The 22275-nt window shown below is 38.9% G+C and overlaps 1 protein-coding gene across 1 annotated transcript in view; it reads left to right on the top strand.

Annotated features, from left to right (window-relative positions):
• sema4gb (sema domain, immunoglobulin domain (Ig), transmembrane domain (TM) and short cytoplasmic domain, (semaphorin) 4Gb) overlaps positions 1–22275 on the top strand; it is a 56226-nt gene that overhangs the window by 15944 nt on the left and 18007 nt on the right. The window contains exons 3-8 of the mRNA XM_005458153.4: positions 13106–13254; positions 13665–13727; positions 15442–15540; positions 15636–15729; positions 17221–17334; positions 18513–18667. Coding sequence (XP_005458210.1) covers positions 13106–13254; positions 13665–13727; positions 15442–15540; positions 15636–15729; positions 17221–17334; positions 18513–18667 — 674 coding nt within the window. The remainder of the gene's footprint in view (positions 1–13105; positions 13255–13664; positions 13728–15441; positions 15541–15635; positions 15730–17220; positions 17335–18512; positions 18668–22275) is intronic.

Here is a 22275-nt window from a genome sequence, read left to right as displayed (position 1 = left end):
GGGGGGTCTATGGCGATTGACTCACTTTTTGAACCAGCCTCAAGTGGCCACTAGAGGAAATCTAAGTAGCTTGGAAAGAAAAGTGTCTGGACCCTCTTGGGAGACACTCCCCTAAGACTTAAATCTGGGACTCTCCACCATTTGACCTTAGAACTGAAGAAGCTTCTCGGATGAGAGGTGAAACATCTCCAAGCAACTTAAAGAAGTCCAGACGCTTTTCTTTCCAAGCTGACTACAATGACCTGGATGACTAAGAACCTTCACAGACGCTAGAGAAAATGCAGTTTTTGTTTCTTATGCCTAATCTTCACTTTACAGTCTCGGATTGTACATAAATAATAATTATTACAGCATGAATACACTTTATCCTATGGATTTTTTATTCACATAATAGTTTGCTCTGACAAGTAATTACCATCATAAACAATAATGTTATTACTAAAACATAAACATAAATTTGATTTGACATGCGTAAGTGGAGAACCTGTCCACATACTGACAGAATCCATTGGCAGCAGTGTGATGTGCCACAATTTAATGAGCAGCTGTATTTAAAAAACAAATTTTCCTGCACTTCACAATTCACACTACCCATATGGTGTAGAAAAAACACCAGATGGAGAGAGTACTGTGAACTGGATCTACCTCCTGTAAGGAATTGGTCCCAATAAAAGCTGCTGACAGTGAACAGTGTGGATTATTCAGCATATCAAGGACAGCTCGTCACAGTGACAGACACTTGTTGTAAAGATAAATTGCTGCTGCATATTTTGCTTCTTTCTGTATGAAGCTCCACTGACCTTTTATTCAGCTGAAGGCAAAGGCAATTCCGAAGAATCTGAGAGATTTGTACTTCAAAACTTAGTCAATTAAAAATAAAATGGCTAAATACCACTAGAAAACCGTGAGAGAAAATAAACCTGGGCATACTGACCCTTTAAAAGTGTGCACATCTGTCATCTTTTATTTTTCTGTTAATTCTCTGTCAGTGTTTAGAAGTCAGAATTATGAACAGGGACATCATATTCCCAGAGCCAGCATCATTCACTCACGAACCATGTCCAACTTGTTTTTGAGGTCAGAAACTGCAGGTGCAGTACTAAATTTTACAGATGCATGTGCACATCTTCTAGCTGTGCACTTGAACCTGAGGGCAGTGTCGGGTGCTCTTTTTTATTTTGTTTAGGGTTCGCTCCTTTTCTGTTTGCCTTTAGCTGCCACAGAGTAAAAAAAGAGTGTTAGAAACAATGAAAACTGCTCACCGCAGCCACTGTTTGTGCTTCCCATTCATGCTTTTTTAAAAGCAAGCTCTGCTCTTGTTTTCTTAACTTTTTAAACAACCTTTTAGCCATTCTGAAACTGCACAAGTGGACAAAAACACAAGATAATAAATCATGTGACATGACCTCATCCACTGATTTAGGACTTCTTATGTTTAAGCTTTAGGGTTCAGAAGTTACGGATGAAAGAAGAATGCTCACTTATATTAACATTAATGCATTCATACAGGTGTGATCCACAGACACACATACCAGCTAATTAGTATTAAGTAACAGACTTTAGAAATATAATAATTTATCTTCTTCTTGGATTTTTTGCGCCACACAGTAAAGACCATCCAACAATAACAGCAATTGCCCCCAACCCCAGTTATCCTGGTAGCTGAGTTATAACTATCCGCAGAGGAAAATAACATGCTTTTTAGTGGTGTAAAGTTTTGAACATTTTGACCTTCTATGGAGATAGAGCCCCTTTTGAAACATGTATCATATGGCATCTAGAGGACCTGTAGTCACTGTCACATCTGTGCTGACTTCATTTTTAAGCTTTAGGGGTTGCCCTTTGGCAGTAACATGTGTTCAACTTTGCAAAAGGGTCTGTGTCCATCTGTGAATGTCTGATCTTTTGCTAATCCTCGTCTGACCTTTTCTAAACATAACCAAGTGGCTTTGTTACAAGTGACAGCTAAGAATGAAAAAGAAAATAAAAACTAAAAATAAGAGGTCAGCTAAGTCTCAAAAAATTTTCTTAAGCACAAGATCTCCTGGATGTCCAGTCTCCTGGGTAAAAGTCATGTGTCTGACCCATGCATCTACCACAAACTACTTCATGTGTCAACTTTGTTGGTCAAATCCCTGAAGGCAAACTTCTTCCACAAGAGAAGTAGAAACAAAAAGGTGTCAATAAGCATGTTATAAACAAGTCGATCGAAGCCTGTGAACAGAAATATTAACTTTTTAAATTGGTGCAAATGTTTGATCAGAGTTATGAATGTAAAAGTCGTTTCGAGTAAACTGAAAATTATGTCGGTAAAGCAAGTGTCAACTACTAGCAGATGGTTGGAACAAAAAAATAATTAAAAAATACCATCCCCATCTCACCAAGAAATAACAGGCTGAATGGATAAAATATTATCTTAATTCGATGGTATTGTATATTCTGCAGTTTACAGACCTTACTGCTAATTTCTATATTACATCGTAATATAGAAAATAATGGAGTCAGCAGATGACACGCCGTCATACTTCACTTTTTGTTTTTCTTAACCTTTGCCTTTATTCTTGCACAAGGTCTTTTGTGCATAATTGCTTACATAACACACAGTCATGTAGCTGACTCTTGACCATGGTAAAGAAATAAAGAGTCGCTTATATAATGTGGATCGAGTTGAAAGAAACTGACAGTGCTGACAGTGTCCAAAGAAATGAAGTCAGGCTTTCCTTCAAGCCTTTGTTCCCAAATTTTTTTGTGAGCATGTGCACGTTTTTGTTTGTCACATGCTCGCCACAGTGGGTGCAGTGATCGGTGAGTCACAGAGGAAGTCACACACTCAGACTGTGACAGACACGCATACAAACATACAGTGGATTTACTATCATCCAGGACCCCACATGGTGGATTACAAGTGTGTCTGAGCATGAGTGCGCACATTCTGGCTACGCCACCTGTGACGGCTCAAGTGCCGAAAATGCACTCATTCTGGCAAACACACAACGCACACTCCTCAGATCTTCTGAGTCACTGATAGAGTTGTCTTTACTCTTTTTCAGGAGGCAGATGATGGGTGAAATAAGCGTGAAGAGTATGTGTGTGTTTGTGTAACCGCTGACAGATGTTTCTGAGGAGCATTTTGACCTCTTCCCCTCATCAAACCTGTGTACTCTGAAGAGTCAGAAAAACTGACGTGCAAACACACACACACACACACACACACACACACACACACACACACACACACACACACACTCAAACACAGTAAATGAACAGTAAATAGAAACCAGCCAGCAGGCTAAGAGGTTTCTGGCACACCTCAGTGGTCTGTTGAATTTCCCCATTGATTTTGCAGCAAAGCACAAGGTACATTGTGTGTCTCTCTGTATGTGTGTGTGTGTGTGTGTTTCTCTGTGTGTGTGTGTGTGTGTGTATGTGTGTTTCTCTGTGTGTGTCTGCGGATATAAAATAATGGCCAGGTTCATGGAACAGCAGGTTGACATCTGTATGTGTTGCTGAATAGATATTCATAGCAATCCTCTTAGTGATAATGATTTATATTTTTCAGTGTTGAAAACTGCATTAATCTATATTTCTATATTGACAACAAATCAGATGTAATATGGAATATGTTGCTTCTTCTAATAAGTGCTTTCAGGAGGCAGAAAATTGAACTAAAATTAAAAATATACACATTTTGATACCAGATGCTGTTCCTGAAGGAACAAACAAGGAATTTGTGACTCCTCATGCAATCAAGCTGGGGATATTTTGCTTGTTAGTTGAATGTGTAAACTAATATACACTGGAACCACTAAGAAAATTAAAAAAGAAATGACTACATTTTTCATGGCATAGACTGAAAGTTTTGGAAGCATTGGTCTATATTGAGATGATAGCATCACACAGTTACTGCAGATTTGTCGGCGTCACATTCACGATGCAGATCTTTCCACAAAGGTGCCTTATTGCATTGAGCCCTGGTGACTGTGGAATGCACTGAACACATTTTCATGAAACCAGTATGAGATGATATGAATTTTGTAGTATGACAGATTATCCTGTTGGAAGCAGTGATCAGAAGATGAGTAAACTGGGCAGAAACAAGTGGCCTTGCTTCACATGTTGTGCGTTCACAGATGCTCTTCTGCTTACTTGGTTCTAATGAGTGGTTACAGTATTTGAGTTACTGTTGCCTTCCTATCAGCTCAATGATGTCCATTCTCCTCTGACAACTGGCATCAGTAAGGCATTTTTCTGCAGAGAGCTGACACTTACTGGATACTTTCTCTTTTTTGGACTATGCTCTGTAAGCCCTAGAGATGGCTGTGTAGGAAAATCCCAGTAGATCAGCAGTTTCTGTAATACTCAGGCCAGCCTGTCTGACACCAGCAACAATACCTCAATGAAAATTGTCTTTATTTCCTATTCTGGTGGTCAGGTTGAACTTAAGCAGGTTATCTTAACCATGTCTTATTAATTTCACAAACCACTGTGGCCCACCCATGGCTGGGTCCCAAGCCCAGATAAATGGGGAGGGTTGTGTCATGAAGGGTGTCTTGCTAAAAAGAACTTGGCCAAATCAAACATGCAGATTACACAGAATGAGGTGCTAGTGACAGGGTGAGAAAGAAGCAGATGATTTGCTGTGCCAACCTAATTGCAAAGAGTTCCTGCCATGACAAATTTTTGTTAGAAGTCAGTTGAACAAACCTAATGAAATGACCAGTTAGTGTGTATACTGTTACAATGGTGGATGCGCATAGTAAACAATTTAACTTTCAAGTATTGCAGTAAGTGTACGTACAAGTTACCCCGTGATCAAAGAGGTCCCAACTCTTGTCTTGAGAAAGTTTTTTGCTACTCTTGGGTCTGAATGATGTCAATGGATGTAAGTGGGTAGATATCCCTAATACGGTCAATTCAGGGACATGCTTGGGCTTTGACTAAAGCCCCGCTCACCTGGTGCTCAAATTTTGTTTGCATAGGGCTGCCAAACAGAATAAATCTAGCTTAAGGAGCTCAAACAGTAGATAAACTGAGGGAGCTACACCAAGGGTCAGTAGAAGTTCAATAAGGATTAACTGTGACTCATGCAAAGCTACTATAAATTCCAAGAATTAAAAATATGGATCTCAATTCATTACTCCCTAAGGTGGAACTGGATCATAACACACTTGCATGTGTTATTTCTGAAGTTGTGTTTTTGTACTTTTCATGTTGAGCAGTAGCTCTAGGAGTTTGAAAAGTGTGTGCATGCATGTAAAAAAAAAGAGCAATTTATTTTCCAAAGTCTCAACTTTTATCTGACAGATTGCGTTTAGAGCACTCCTGTAATTGCTGCCAATTGATTTTTCATTTCTGTGATTCAGACTAAAAAAAAAGTTTTCTCTTTCATACCTCGGACTCAAGATCAAGTGGTATGAAATAGCAATCGCTCGCGTCATACCAGATCTGAGACCAAGGTCACTCTGCCTCTGCTGCCTTGAGGCCAGGGACATTTTGTGTCACCACAGTCCTTCTCATCAGCCCTGTGCTTGTTATATCATACAGTCACTATTTTTATAAGATAGAGACCAAGGCTTTTGCTTACTTGGATGAGTCACGAGTAGCGGGCTCTTTACATTGCCTTGGGTTGAGATTTTGTGTTTGCATAACTCTTACTTTAAATATGGTCTCAGACAGTATGCAGTGTTCTTGTGAGGAGGAAATTGTTAATGTCATGCATTTTTTAATGCACGTGACTGTGTTTCTTTCTTTATCACACTTTCTTCTTGAATATATCTCATGTATCGGTTTGTTTTCTGATGTTCCCATGTCTTTTAGATTATATTTAGATTATTTGCATGTGCAGTGGAGTGTACACCCTGCTGGGTGAATCCTGGCCCTTCCTACCAAAGCACCCTCATCTACCCTTCAGATGAATCCCCTCCTGGCGTGTCCTGACCTTTGCCTGTGTTGGATGACATGCTCATTGCTCACTCAAATCTAAAGTTGACAGGCTGAAAAATGTTTTTAAAAAAAGAGGTACACAGTCACGTGGCTTTCATTGATAGCTACAGTAGTTTTGCAATAGTTGCTGATAAAGTTCGTGGAAAGTTGAGTTCATGGAAATGAACTCTGGAAACAAAAAACGGATCATTCTCAATTTATTAAAACTTTTAATTACTGCTCTTGCCATCATAGCAGTCACTAAAAACAGGTTTGAGGCTGCAGGAAATGCAAGCAGGAATGCGATCACTTAAATCTTACGTAAACTATGAGGCAGTCCAATTACTGGAACGTAATGATCAAATTTCAGCTGTTTTCAACGCCTATCATAATTAACATAGTTGTTCAGCTCTCCTGTTTAGTGAGAGATAAAAAAGACGTTGGAAGATCTGACTACGATTTTGAGTTATTCACAGAGAAAAACAAAGAACATGTTTTTTTAAGTTAGTATGTAAGCAGGTAATAAAGCATCAAAAAGCCTTTAATGGCTACAAGAAAAGCTGTGAATTTCAAAAAAATGTCCCTGTTTGTAACACTTAAAAACTGAACTGTAAAGTCTCATTAAAACTGCCTGTGTCTGAGGACTTTTGAAAAGTAAAATCCTCTCATTCTGAAAATGTGCATGTCACAAAAACAGAGCTGTGCCTGGAGTCCAGTTAATGTTAAAAGATTGAGTGCATCTCATTAGTTCTCTGTCCCACCTAGGAAATTACACTTTATATATTGCACAAAATACTAAATTGCTTACACTGCACAGACATCTTTTATGCTTACATAAAAATGCTGAGTAATTTAGGTAATGTAATTTAGGTCAAGTTTGAATATTTAAATATTTAAGGTAGCTGTCATACAAACTATGTATTATGGCTACTCATTTACGTAAGTCTTAAGGCGCTAGTGCAACAACAAATGTCAGCTGCTCTTGTTAAACTGAGAAGGGTACGTTTATAGTACAAAATCTGCTTGCGTTCTCCACCATGGAATCAAAGATTTTATTGCCCTTGATTAGTTTTATTGCAGCTTGCACAGAAGTCACCTGGATAATTGATGCCTTGCAGATTACCTTTTAAGGTCATTGCACATTTCTTTGCAGCTGCATTCCAGGCTCTGGTTGCCTAGTTACCCATCTAATGTATTTACTCCCAGTCCATATGTCAATCAACTGGTAGTTGTTTCAGCCGTTCACCTGGAAGCTGAGAAATGCTTGGGCCCACTTTTGCTGCTTCTAGTTATTTGACTGTAGTCGCTTTAAGTTGCACTTTCTATGGTCTCACCATGTTGCTTCCAGTGTGGATGCACTTTTAAGAGAGATGCTCAAAGTCTAAACAACACCATGAACTCTATAAAACTTTATCTTACACTCCAACATACACTCCAACACTCCTTGTCAGTGTCTTAACATAGACATTAAAAACAGTCTTCTACTACCTCACAGAAAATCAGAAATATTCACTATTACTGGAAGAGCAGTGACTACAGAGGATTACAGTTTTTTAATTTATAAATTTATGCTTAAAATAAACATTTTAAAAGTAAATTTGGTATTTTTTTAAACATAACTTTAAAAAAAAAAGGAAGAATGAATGTTTTAAAACTTTTGTAAAGGATTTCCTCTGCCAGGAGCTGTGTGTGCATCATCAGTCTTCTCAGCTGCCATGCGTGTAATCAGCCTGACAGCCATAACGGAGCTGGTATGATAATAACCTAATTATTGACCAGTAAGAGCATCCCTGTGGTTGTCTGACTGTCAGTTAAAAAAAAAAAAGAAGGCTGATAAGAAGGAAGGTGTGCAGAAAGAAAAGCTGCTGACTCAGTCTCTGGTTTTCCGGGAAGTTGATAGGTTCCTGCAGAGTTACTGTCATCGCCCAGTGTGTCCATGTGATGGTTAGGCAAGCAGACAGTTGTGTGGGGAAGAAACTACCTTCCATGTGATTCTTGGGAAACTCGAACCAGTTTTCATCATGTTGTATTATACAAGATCAAACACGCTGTCATCCTCATTATCATCATGGTTGTTGTAAATTGGGGAAGTAAAAGCATTACTAATACTGTAGTGTGATACAGTGGAGGTGAGTCACAGCCTGGGAGAGTATATGTGTTTATGTCATGCATATAACATGGACTCCAGTTTCAGCTGGGACCGTTTTTTTTTAACTGCTCTGACAGTTCTTGAGTTCTTGACAAAGTTGAACCTAACCATCAAAAAAAAACTTGGCATTTTTGTCTCAGACTGTTTGTACCTGTAGGATCTCACTGATATGTTTATTAACATCTTAAAAACTGCTTACATAGGTAGATTTTCCATTAACAAATACAGGAACATTTCTGTGGATTGACTCATGTTGGCTAGCCTGCTTGGCTAGCCTGCTTGGCTAGCAAAATGCATGTGTAATTCACTTTTGGAGTCGTGCATTTTCTTTAGTAATTTTTTCCCCATGTGTAAATGGACTGATTCATATAAATCGTTTCTCTACTCTACTTTATGCAACCGATTGTTACTCTGTGATTTCCTGTTTTATTTTGATGGCTAGTTGTTTTTTGTCTTGTCCATGGCCTTCCTTAGCAGCAGTGAACCGTTTCCATCTTCTGTCTTATGTTTGGTTTGACTTGATTGTTTTCACGTTGTCTTCTGGGCAAATATGTTTTACAAGTTTTAAGCTGTACCTAACTAAAACCACTAAATGAAGAATGAACTGTGTATTCCGTTGTCATGGAAATGGGACTGTATTAATCTAGTGATGCAGAAATGTTAATAAACCTGATCTGCTGCTAAGTGCCTTTTACATTGCTGGGACTGCAATGTAATCAATAAAATTAATTTCATTTTGATCTGCTGACAAACTAAATCAATTTCCAAGTCTCTTTTATTGGACAGTAACATTTAATGTTTAAGTGTATCCAATTTAAAGCCCAATCTTTAAGTTGGATACAGTCAGACATTAAATGTTACTCTCTATTAAAGGAGACTTGGAGAACTAAAGTTTCAGAGCCTTAATCTGCAGCCGCCCTCGTCTAAGAAATAAACAGTAGCACTGAGAACGCACCGAGTCTTAAGCAGAGGGCCCTGCTTGATGGATCATAACTCCATTTGGTCACGGGGGAGCTGGAGCCTATCCCAGTTGTCTTAGGGTGAGAGGCAGGGTACACCCTGGACAGGTCACCAGTCTGTCGCAGGGCTAAGACATAGAGACAGGCAACCATTCACACTCACATTCACACCTATGGGCAATTTAGAGTTACCAATTAACCTAACCTCACTAACTGCACATCTTTGGACTATGGGAGGAAGCCGGAGTACCCAGAGAGAAGCCATGCAAACATGGGGAGAACATTCAAACTCCATAGAGAAAGACCCTGGCCTGATAGTGAAATTGAACTCAGCACTTCTTGTTGTGAGGCAACAGTGATACCAGTAATCTCAAATGGGGTTTTAGGGTTTTGTCAAGCCAGCTAGTGCAAAAAAGCTGGCTATGTTGAACTTAGTTTGTAGTATACCTCTTTGAAAACTGTGGTTTTTGTTTACTCTGATGATAGTTACTCTGAGTTTTCATTTGGGTCCTTAAGCTGCAAATCCTGCAGAGTTGTCATGAATAGAGAGATTACTACTACAATACTACTACACAAAATACTTTATTTGTAGCAGGCTGTAAACAGGTTTGTTTTTCCTGCATTTTAAGTTGGGGATTTTATCATGGAAATCTGTGAAATGTTACATACCGGTACTCTGTTTTGTGTTCAAGGCTATAACGTTAAAGGGATTATCCTTCAGCCTCTGAAAATAATGATGCAATTTATATGCTTTTTAGTTATACGCTCATATTCAATCAATTCTTGTTGATTTAGATGACATGATTTAAAAATTTATCACAGTCAGGCATTTTATGATGTATAATTGCATCATATTACCCTAATTTGATGTTGAAGTGACTATGAACTGATACTGACCCTGATCCACTTGAATGCATAACATTTATGAACCATGGCATATAAGATAATATAATACTTAAGCTTCCATTGCCTGCTAATCATCTATATACTTTTCGCAGTTACTCTGTGATCCCATGGCCTCCCTCAGCAGCAACGAACCGTTTCCGTTTCCTTAAAGGCACTATGAACATCAGAATGAATTAACCGCAACAAGCGTGCAGGTCCTCACATTGTGCTTAATTGATTGGTTGAGGACTAATATAGCTAATCTTTTTACTGGGAGCTGAGACATGTTGCTGTTATTTCACAACAGAACGAGATGAAGGAGAGGGAGGCAGAGAGGATGTGTGGAGATTAATGTGCCCATCTGCACTGTGCTGACTCATATTCCTCAGTGCAACACTGTTGATACCTTCATCTCTTCTGTTGTTCTCTGAAGACAGCTGTTCTTTCCGCATGCAGGGTTTTTTATTCTTCTTAATGTCAGATTTTCTTAATCAGACATTTATCACTCACTTTTAGAGCAAACCAAAGCTCTGTAAACCTACTTCTGCACTGAAGGAGATATTTCATGCCCACAGGAAGAAAAAAAAACAATGTCCTCCTTTTCGCTGTCTCACAGCAGCAGCGCAACCTGCCCTCATTTCTGAGGTGCTACATTGGGGTGCGTTCAAATATTTAGTTTAGTGCACCAGGCCAATTATTTTTCAACCTCTCTGTCTGCTCCAGTGACAGAAGATCAAAAGCCAAAAAGCCATCCGCCATGTTTACCTTGTTAACACGTACTTTTCATGGACTTCAGTGCCAGTAATTTAGCCCACTTACTGTAAAAATCTCTCACACATCACCCTCGTTCACACACACACAGCAGGGATGATGTTGATGCTATGGCATTACTGCTGATGCGATTTGGCAGTACTGGGGCACGATTCCTGCTGAATGCCCTAAAATTTTGCCTCCCCTGTGCCCCCATCCCCACGTTCTGTCTCTATAGTCCTCTTAGCAATCACTCCAGCGACTCCCTCCCCGTCTCCCAGATCTGTAGTTGGGTCTCACCCTCACACGCTCAGTTGCACACACTGAGCATGTTCATTTGGGGTGTAGACTCCATTCATTTTCCAGTGAGTGTAAAGTCAAGCTATTCTTGTGCTTTGTAAGCAGAGATATGAAGCTGTGACCTCATGTTTTTTTTAAGCCAATTTTTCTTCTTACGGCTGGTCACTTTAGGGGTTGCCACAATGGATCACCTGCCTCCATCCCACCCTAGCAATCCTCCTCCATCACACCAGCCTTTTGCATGCCCTCCTTCATTACATTCATGAATTTTTTCTGTGATCTTCCTCTTCTGCTGCTGCCTGGCAGCTCCATATTAATCATCCCTTGTCTAGTAAATCCAACATCATCCAACTTATGGAGCACACATACTGATAACACTCAATATTACCCCTTTGATTACTTCTTTAAACTCACAATTCTGACACTCTCTTCAATTTCACAACACTGTTTGCATACTCTTCCTTCAAGATTATTCCCACTCCATTTCTCCTCCTATCTACACCATGGTAGAACATTTTAAATCCACCTCCAATACTCTTGGCATCACTTCCCTGCCATCTGGTCTCAAAATATATCTACCTTCCTTCTCTCCATCACATCAGCTAGCTCGCTACTTTTCCCAATCATATTCTGTACATTTAAAGTCCGTACTCTCACCTCCACACTCCCGCATTAACCTTCTGTTTCCACTGGAACCCTGTTGGACAAAAGCACCAGAGGTGGTCTTGGTTAACCCAGGACCTGACTGATTGGGTGTGGAAATTTTATTCTTGATAATCCGCATGTTTGATTTGGAAATGATTTTATGCCAGTTGCCCTTCCTGATACAACCGTACCATGTATCCGTCACTGTTTGGCTAGGTTTAAGCAACAAACCGCATAGTAATCTTTATTAAAAGGTTAGGTTTGGGTTTAAAATAAAATTTCAACTATGTTAAATGTTTTACAAAGTCTTTCTGGCAGAAAACCTTTAAAACAAAAATATGGGTGAAGTTAACAATTATATATATGTAGGCAGAGTGTTGAAACGCCAAATCTAATGGCTCAGAAGAGCTAGAGGAGGCAATATTAGTTATCAGCTAATAACATAATATATAGGAATATAATAACATTTTTTATCACTACAGCTGGTTCACAGACTTCTTGTACAAGCTGTACCACACAGAGAGCCATTCATTTAGTCAGAGAATTCCTTTAAAATCCAAAATGGTACCACTGTGCATACATGTTTGAGAGGTCCAGTTTGGCAAGTGGAATTAGTGGAGGTGATGCCTCACAGGCAGCCAGCTACAGCTTTCTATGTAAGCACATCTGTCAATCAAAATAGTCACACCGCTAAATTTCAGCCTTAAAAAAGTTGAAACAGGTAAGATATAAAAAAATAAAATAAAAAAATCAACACCCTAGTTGGAGCCAGGCTCATGTGGCCATTAGAGGAACTGCAAGTGTTGGCACTTGCTCTTTATTTTTTAGCCTTGCAGTTTGCCAATTGGTCAACGTATAAAACTGCTCTAGCTTACAAGATAGTGACATAATTTGGAAATTCAAAGGAGACTCTATTTATAGTTAAAATAACCAGAACAAATCTGTCGTTTTGTCAGATTGTCAGTTACACCCAGATATAAGGTATTGCTTCCCTGACACAATAAGATTCCTCCCCCCCCAAACACACACACACACTCTTGTCTGTTTGACTTGCCACAGTCTCTATTTAATGACTCCATGTGGTGAAGGCAGACAGATAAATGAGGGTAAATTGAAAGTAAACTCACACCGGGAAAATGGCACGCTGTGGAGGAAGGGACATAAGAGAGCTGATTAACTGAATTGACACAAATGATTAAAATGGATTAATAATAATAATAATGATAGGCACATGCACTCTCAGAAACACCAATGCAGCTTTTCTTTTTTTGTTTGCAGATAATTGTCTTGCACTGTATTGAGTATCGCTGGATTGATGGATACGTGTAGCAGACATTACATGAAAATGGAAATGCTGCAAATCTAACAAATTAACCAGATGACCAAGCTGATGGCACTAGATACCCACCCTAAACCAACTGAAAACACCAGCGACAAGTTAGTCTTGGTCTTTACACAAAGAAACCTTCACATGTCTCGTGTCATATATTTGCAGGTCTGTTGGGCAGCACCCGTTTCATCGGCTCTTCCCGAAACTACAGCACCCTGCTGTTGGAGGAGGAAGCTGGGCTGCTGTATGTGGGAGGCAGAGGAGCACTCTACGCTCTCAACACATCCAGCATCTCCACACCTGCAAACCTCACAGTGAGTGCCAAGATGCTGAGAAACACATAATTGCTGATGTTAAGACAGAAACGGTAAAGCCCATTTCACGAGTTTTTCTCCCATTCGAAGGAGGAGAAACCAATAATAGCCTTAAGCAGATTGAACAAATCCCATTGTGTTCCACCAATTTTATGGCTATCGGATTAAATGCACCAGGCATTTATTCAAGGGTTACTGAAGTGAGTCAGAACTTAGTGACGCAGCCAGAAAATTAAGTCTGCTGTCCTTCTCTTTTTCTCCTCCTGTTTATCACACACATACACACACATACTTTCTTCTCTCTATCTCTTACTTTCTTTTCTATCTATAGGGCTTTTTATTTATCTGTTTGCCTCTCTTTATTTATTTAGCTTACAGAGTCATCCTTATTACCCTCCCATTGTTTGCAGATTGATTGGGATGCTTCCCCTGAACAGAAGAAGCAGTGCCTAAACAAAGGCAGAGACAATCAGGTAAAAGGCTGCAGCTTTGTTTTCTTCTCGGAAAATTCTCCCATCTTTATTTATTAGGTTAATATTGGAGAGCACGAGTGCAACTGCTCCATTTTGTGATGCGCAGATTGCTTGTGACAGCAACAAAACATTCAATCCTTTCAGTTGTTTTGTAATTTAGTTTCCTTGAAACCCTGAGACACTAAACTGGAGGTTGAGGATTTAAAATAAATGGCACTCATTCATTCATTCATTATTTTTATAAATTAGCCCATATACATTAAGTAGAGGTTTTCGCCATCTTTTATTTGTTGTAGAGCAAACACAAAACAAGATGTCGCTAGAAAGGTCTGAAACTTCTGATTGACTGGGATTTTTGTTTTGGCAAAACCATCTCAAATAATAGTGTGATAAAGAGAAATGGAGTGGCGGTTCTCTGGGTGAAAATGCCTTGTTGATGCCAAAGGTCAGAGGAGAATGGCCAAATTGCCTAAAGCTGAGAAGAAATAACAGCTTGTTACAAACAAGGTATGCAGGAGAGGATCAGAAGACCACAGTGGGTCCCATTCCTGTCAACTAAGAACAGGAAACTCAGGCTAGAATACACAATAGAAGATTGGAACAATGTTACCTGGTCTGAAGAGCTACGTTTGAATGTCGCAGCAGAAATCGTGACTCATCAGCCATTGTTTAAAAGCCAGAGCGTATCTGACTATTGTTGCTGACCATGTCCATCCCTTTATGACCACAGGATATCCACCTTCTGATGGTTGCATCCAGCCATGAAATGCCATGTGACAAAGCTCTAATTATCTCATACTGGTTTCTTGAACAGGACGATGAGTTCAGTGTGCTCAAACTGGCCATGACAGTCTCAATCCAATAGAGCACATTTGGGATGTGGTGGAACTGGAGATTCACATCATGGATGTGAAGCAAAAAATCTGCAGTGGCTGTGTGATGCTATATCGTCAGTATGGACCAAAATCTCACAGAAATGTGTCCAGAACTTTGTTGAATCTGTGCCACAAAGGAATAAGACAGTTTTGGGGGATCCAAACTGGTACTAGCAAGGTGAACCTGTGTGCTTTCCAGTTTGGGCTGCCTTAGCTGGTGAATTTTATTGAATGTAGACAGATTAGCACCTACTCCATTTAAAACAGTCACATTTTAGAAAAAAAGTTGCCAATAGATTCTCATGATGACCAGTGACAGGGATCATCTGTATCTCATGAAAGAAAACATATTTCCCCATAAACCTTCAGAATAAGAGCTTCCTGTTTCTGGAACCTATTACCATTAGATATATTACTGAGTGACTCTTACCACTTCCTTGCAAGCAGTCTTAAAAATTTGTTAAAAAACCAACCAGACCTGTCATCATGCTTAGCTAGTGCATATTTGCCTTGCTTTTTCCAGCTTTGTCAGTTTGCCTCCTTTATGGCTTTTTCTTTGTTATCAATAATGTAATGAGAGTTTATGTAACTTCTTTTGAACTGCCTGCGCTGTCTAATAGTATTAATGTCATCTGTATTGCATTTGATTTATTTTGCATGCTTATTTCTCTGCTCTCTAAAGCTTTTCCTCCCTATCTTTGAAAGGTTATTCTTTTATGTTTGATTGTTTTTAACACCCGGGAAACAAATTGATTGATTGATTAATATGTATTGCCGCTGAGAAAAACAAGCAGATACACAACAATAAACAAATCACTTCTTTTTACTGTTCTCTGCAGACAGAGTGTTACAACCACATCCGCTTTCTGCAGCGATACAATGAGACCCACCTGTACGTCTGTGGAACGAACGCCTTCAGACCGCTCTGTGCTTATATCGTAAGAGATCCTGGGATATTTTTTATATCAAGTAAAACTGTGACAAGAATTGAAATGAAACAACTTATTATGTGCTCTCAATCTTTTTTTACAAGGATGCAGAGCGATTCAGCTTCTCCTCAGGTTTTGAGGAAGGCAGAGACAGGTGTCCGTATGACCCAGCAAAGGGATTCACCGGCCTCATCGTAGGTAAGTCCAAATTTAATTGATTTTATTCTATAAACCATCCTGCATTATGTTTGTCCTTGGGGATCTTATTTGTAAAGGCCTCTGGGCAGTAAAGGTTTACTGTTCTCATACATTATGGTGGCATAGTGGTGCTGAGGTTAGCACATGTTTGGAAGGAGGTTCTGAGTTTTAATCTGCTGCTCATCTGTGGAATTTACAATTAAATCCATGAAATATTGATTTCCCATCCTCACCACTCCATTGGTGTCCTGGCTCTGCACTAAATTGGTTTATACATTGGTTTATTTGTCTCCATCTGCACTTACTGCCACCTGAGAATCACCTCAACTTAACTTGGATGTATTTGGACACAGAAAAAAATTCACCAGCTGGAGGGAGAACGGAGGTTCAAGCCTAGAACCATCTTGCTGTGAGGGGACAATGCAAACCTCTGTAACAGCATGTTGCTGATATGCATATACACAACATATTACATACTTTTTTTTTTAAATTTAACTTGAATACTTAGTAGAACTCTAAAATCTACGAATGAATGCAATTTCCATCCAGCAGTTCTCTGTGCCTCCAGTCTTTTTCTTGATTTTTTGCCTCATAATCCTGTTGCTCTCCTCGTATTCATTTCCATTTATGACTTTTTGAAGTAGTTTTGGATTTGACATTTTGCTTGCCCTTTGCCAGAATGATTTGCTTTGCTGTCTCATCAACACGTCAGCAAATGACCTTGACTTTTTGGATTAAAGCTCTGGAATCTGGACTTTCACAGTAATTTCCTGTATCCTGCATTTGGGTTCTCTTTCACAGTCTGTCACCTGATTCTGCACTTTAAAATCCATAAGAAAAGTTATGGAAAAGATTTTATATTGTTTATCATGCTGATGTCATAGTTTTGAATGAAACTTTGAAGGAAAAACTCAAATCCATTTTCAAATACTTTGTTAGAACTGTGCTACTGTGAGGTTATAATTAGGCCCAGCAGTGTTTTTAAGACTTCTAACGTCATCATACTAAGGGTCTGTGAAGACTCATCAAATCACAGTGGACCCAGAAGGGCAAGGGGAACTTGTGGGATTTGCTTCAAATGCAAGCAAGGTCACAATTACGTGATTTTTACCAACTCAAACTGCTTAAGTCTTTAATTAGTTTTGCTGGAAATGTGAATGCTCCCTCATGTATAGTTGCTTGACAACCATTATGAACATTTGTAAGGATTACAGCAAGCGTTAACTGTGCAAAAGTGCACCCTGATTTTTGGATTAGATCACACTTTTAGATGTAGCATAGATAATCAAACACTCTCTTTATTAGACAGTTTAAGCATACTAAATTTTGTCTAATTATTGTTACAAATACACAAGTCATAGGTCATACTGTTCCCACTTCCTCTGCACTCCACTGAATGCTTTCATTTACATGTGATTAAACTTTGATATCTCAATATCTTTCTTTTTTAATCCATTTGCCACCATTGCATGCTTTTATTCTTTTAATTAGATGGCGAGATGTTCACAGCCTCTCAGTACGAGTTTCGCAGCTCTCCAGATATTCGCCGAAACTTTCCATTCCCCACACTGAGGACAGAGGAGGCGCCCACTCGGTGGCTTCTGGGTAAATATAATCATTCATATGTATGTGCATAATAGCTGCTGTAAGACACTAGTTCAAAGGGATGGTGTCCTTTTTCCAAATATTTAAATTAGATTTTAAATTGGATTTAACAAAAAGTAGTAAAAAGGCAACATACCAAATGTAATTATATTGCTTCTTAAAAACTGTTTATTCTTGTGTTGAATTTTTTTTCTCTGGATGGACAGAATAGACAAATAGACGTGATGGATAATGTGACATATCTAGCATACAGCAGTATTGTATCTCATCTTCTGTAACAGCACTCTGTGAACTCAGTTTTCCATTTCATTTCAATCCATTTTAAACGACCTCACACTCAAACAAGATCTTGATATTTTTTGTATATATATTTTTTTCTTTGCATAGTAGAGTTTGAACTTGCATTTGTGCATGCAGTGGCAGTTTGTGTTCATGTTGTTCGGAAGTGTCCCCGAGTCCAACAGACTTTTCTGTCTGATACTGGTTTTCTTGAATAGTTTATTGAATCCAATATTCATTGCAGTTTCATATTGAGAAACATCATTTTTAAGCTATCAAACTATTTGCCGCATACATTACAGAGTCGAAACTTCTTCCTCATTTCTATTCTGAATGAGTCAGCCTCTTTTCCTGCTTTTAAAAAAAAATCCCATCAAGTTAGCAATGAATGTAATCAGTTGTATAATTGCAGTTGTGGGTTTAAATTTTTTTTTAGTATTGCATTACTTTACTGTGCAAAAATAAAATAAATAATAATAATAAAACATTTTATTTATAGTTGCCTTTCAAGACACTCAAGGACACCTTACAAGCAATTAAACTGCAAATTGTTTATTTATTATCTGCCTTTCATACAGCATTCCTGTGTTTTGGGTAGTGGGGTTGCATTTCCTCTTTCAGTAGAATATTAATAGACCAAACCTCATTGCTATGTTGCACATTTTTATTACATCAGATGTTTTTTGTCATAAAAAAACAACAGATTCACTTGTAGAATAAGAATCACAAGGAAAAAAAATTGCACCGCATTGCAGCTCTAACTGACTTGGTTGTGGTGGTTCAATCATACTTAAAGGCTCCATCTTTAGTTTCCAAGGAGACACTTTCTAGGCTGCTAATAGGTTTCTTTTTGGACATGTGGATGTGTGCGTGTGATGTGTTTGTGTTTGTGTGCACAGAGGCAGATTTCGTGGGCTCTGTGCTGCTGAAGGAGAGCATCAACAGCTCTATCGGTGATGATGACAAGATTTACTTCTTCTTCACTGAGAGAAGCCAGGAGCAGATTGCCTACCCGAGCCAGACCAAGGTGTCCAGGGTCGCCAGAGTGTGCAAGGTCAGAAAGACCAGTTAGCCCAAACACTGCTATCTATAATCACATTAATGCTTTCACTGGGTTTGAAATGGCTTTACAAGTGCCAGCAAGGTCACAGAAAGAAAGGGTTGAAACAAGGGAGGGTAAAAGTTGCCAATCATTCAAAGTGAAAAATGGTGGGATTATTGAATGGTTTATGTCAGTTGCACAGAATGAATGTAAATGGATTTCGGAGGACAATTTTGTATCTCGCTGAGCTGCCACGCTCCTCTCGCTGTAATATCAATGCTAAGTCAGCCAGCAGTTGGTCGTCTCTAATCACAGTTTCTTCACTGACAGAGGTTCTCTCTCTGTGCCACTGTTGCCAGGCAAAGTAGAAGTCCACAAACCTCCACCTCCAATGGCAAACCCTCCCCCTCACTTTATTGCCATATCCCCCTCTTCCACTCCGCCTTCTCCTGCTCTTCTTCCTCTACTTCCCATCTCACCTCATTTCACTTGCTGTCAGCATTCCCAGTCTAGACAGCATGCCCAGCAATCATTCCTAGAGGTTACTCTTGCTCCTTTTCTTCACGCTTGTCATTTATTTTAGCCATTCATGGTGGTATAATTACCATCACGGTGTGCTTTTGTGGGCATCAAAAGAATAAGTCAAAGACTCAGCTGGTGAAATGATGCAGTTGTGTTTCACTTTGTGTGATCCTGTGAAAAGGATTTAAGTGAATGAATGAGAGAACACTAACAGGAAAACCTACTGAGCAGGAAATTTTTCAAAGATTTTGACATGGTGTGAAGTATTTGTAGAGTTTTGTTTCCTTTTTTAAATATATCATTTACTAATGTTCATACTTTCATTATTATTTTTCTTTGGCTTTTTTCCCTCTAAGTTGTGCTTCCTTATCTCCTCTGTCCTACGTCATCTTAGTTTCAATTCCTAAAATGCAAGAGGAGGAGAGAGGACAGAAGGAAAGAAGTGGTTTGCCAGAAGAGCTGTACTTGAGGTTTCACAGGTTTATAGAGGCATGGAATGGAATATGCTGGAAAATATACAGTAAATAATCACTGGAGAGTGATATTGTAAAATACAGCAGTAGTTGATTGTTTTGTTTGTGTATAACAAAAGAATTTATGGTGCAGCTGTGCCACACGTCAATTTTAATTGATATCTCTTTAATATGAGGATGCCGTCTTTCTCAAATCCACACGCTTCTGCTCTGTCTCCTCAAAAAAACCCAAAATACATGATTTCACAATATAGCTGAAATGACCAAAGTATATGGGGAATGGTGCAGCAAGTCTTTCAACTTGTAAGAGGCGGGTCAGTGCAGTATTGCAGGCAGTTCAGAGGCAGTGTAAGTCTGATTACATTAGCAATCTATCTGAAATAAGCCTGTTGTGCATTCTAACAAGGATGCATCTGTTTCAGTGGTCAACAAAAACTTCAACAAAGCCAGAAACAACAACTGCTGTTTACAAAGTTTAGTAGTGCCTTGCAATGTAAGAACTTTGTACTTCCCAGCCACTTTAAAGATCAAAATTTTTTGGCTTGATCCACCCATAAAACTGATGTATATTTACATGAGTGCTGATTATGATTTGACAAGACATATAAATGAAGACCTCAAAGCTGTGATTTTTGACTCCAGGGGAGTAAGAGAGCAGCATCAGCGCTCCCAAACAGCAGGCGGTTCAGGAAGGTGAAAAGTAACACGAAGAAAAAAGAGAGGCTTCTGTGTTCTCGGAGGCTACATGATTTTAAAACGTTTTGCCTCTGATACCCTAATTAATACTTCTCACAGAGTCCAGTTCAGGTTTAGCATTAATTAAAATTCTGATACCTGCTTTTTAAAGCCCAACCGTGCACAAGAAGTTAATGACAGGATGTCAAGTTGGGACGCTGATTGCTCACACGCTGTGTGTTTTCCTCGATATTCATTTATTCATCCATAAATAAATTATCTGAAACATATGGGGTAGCTTGAAAACTTTGAAGCTTTTTTCTTTTTTGTTTTTACTTATTCTGCTCCATTCTCAGTGTGACTGGAATTTTCATAGACTTGTCTCTCATGAGAACCACAATTTGCTTATTCTCAGTGTGGACTTTTTGACCTTGTGCTGCTCATAGTTTTATAATAATGTTTCTAAGCGTATCTTGGGAAGATGTTATTGCGGACACTGACATGAATGCAATGTGGCTTCAAAGAGAAGCCAAAAGAAGCTAAAGTTTGTTCGTATCCCTTCATCACACACACATTTAAATCCTTGACGTGCTTCAAGATGTTGAAGCTTGAAGCACGGTACAGGAATTGTTGAATTATTGTTTGAGAGCATAAAGCTTCACAATCAAATGGTGTAAACCATTTTACGATACCAGTACTTTAACCATCACAGATTTGTGTTTCAATTAAAGTAAGCTTACTGTTTTATTTTGAAAATATGCACTTTGATTTAGTTTTTTAAGATGTTCTTTCTGCCTTTGCATCATTTCCTGTCTCACCTGTGTCCATATTTGCCCTTTTCTTTTGTTCCAGATTGTCTTCTGTATGTACTCAAGCACTTCAACTTTCCCCCAACTTTATACTTTTATTGTTTTCTTTTTCCATTTCACTTTTCTTTCTTACATAGTTTTGTACATCTCTTCGTACTTGGAATTGCTCTATTTGACCTCTGACTGAACTGCTTGTTGCCTGGCTGACCAAACGTATACTAAATATTACTATGCCATTTATATACTGCACTCAAAGTAATGGCTCTCAGGGGAATCCAAAATTTTAATCAAAAGAGGAAACAAGCAGCCAGCGAAACACACAATAGAGCACAGTACAACTATAAGGAACTCTGGAAACATTGACAAACAAGATGAGTTGAGTGTACTACAGAGCAAGCTATGTTCAGCAAAAAGTCAGAATTTTCTATGTCACAAAATTGGCTGTCTTTTTATGTGGTTAAATCACCATGGTAACATGTGCTGAATGCATAACCTAGTCAGGATGAGGCTATGGTCAGTTTCAGCTTAAAATAGGCTTTCAGTGCATTTGTTAAACCTACTATAGATTCTCTGCTGGGTGAATGTGTCATGTATGTGTAAGTTTTTAAGCAATATATTACTGACATCATGAGTTAAGTAAAAACTGTCATACTTGACTCTACTCTGCTGTTAAGTCTGTTTTGCACTGCTGGAATAGCAGCATTATTCTTTTGTCTTATTTCCATGGGGAATAAGTAACAGGGATGGAACACACATGCATTTCGGGTAAACAGCATTTATTTGACATTGATGTGTCAAGTTTTAATTGTGTGACAGCAATGGCACAGTTAATGGTGTAGAGAAAATGACTAATAGTGCTTAAAAGTGCCAGTTTTTTAATTCATTTTTCATATAGGCTCATAGTCCACATTAAATTCCCTTAATAGGGAGTAATAAATGATCTGTCTCTGTGAGTGTTGGACTGGCATCACAGCGTCCAGGATGTACGCTGTCTCTCACACCATGAAAGCTGGGAAATGTTCCAGCCCCCTTTGACTACTAAGTTGGATGAATGGTTGAAAAAATAGAGATAAATGGGTGGACAGAGGGTGAGTGAATGATTACCGGTGTCCAGGTAATTTTATTCTTACAATACAAACAG

Source organism: Oreochromis niloticus, linkage group LG8 (assembly GCF_001858045.2).
Source record: "Oreochromis niloticus isolate F11D_XX linkage group LG8, O_niloticus_UMD_NMBU, whole genome shotgun sequence".
NCBI classification, from domain to species: Eukaryota; Metazoa; Chordata; class Actinopteri; order Cichliformes; family Cichlidae; genus Oreochromis; species Oreochromis niloticus.
The sequence above is the reverse complement of the archived record's forward strand: the minus strand, read 5'-3'. Positions and strand labels throughout refer to the sequence as shown.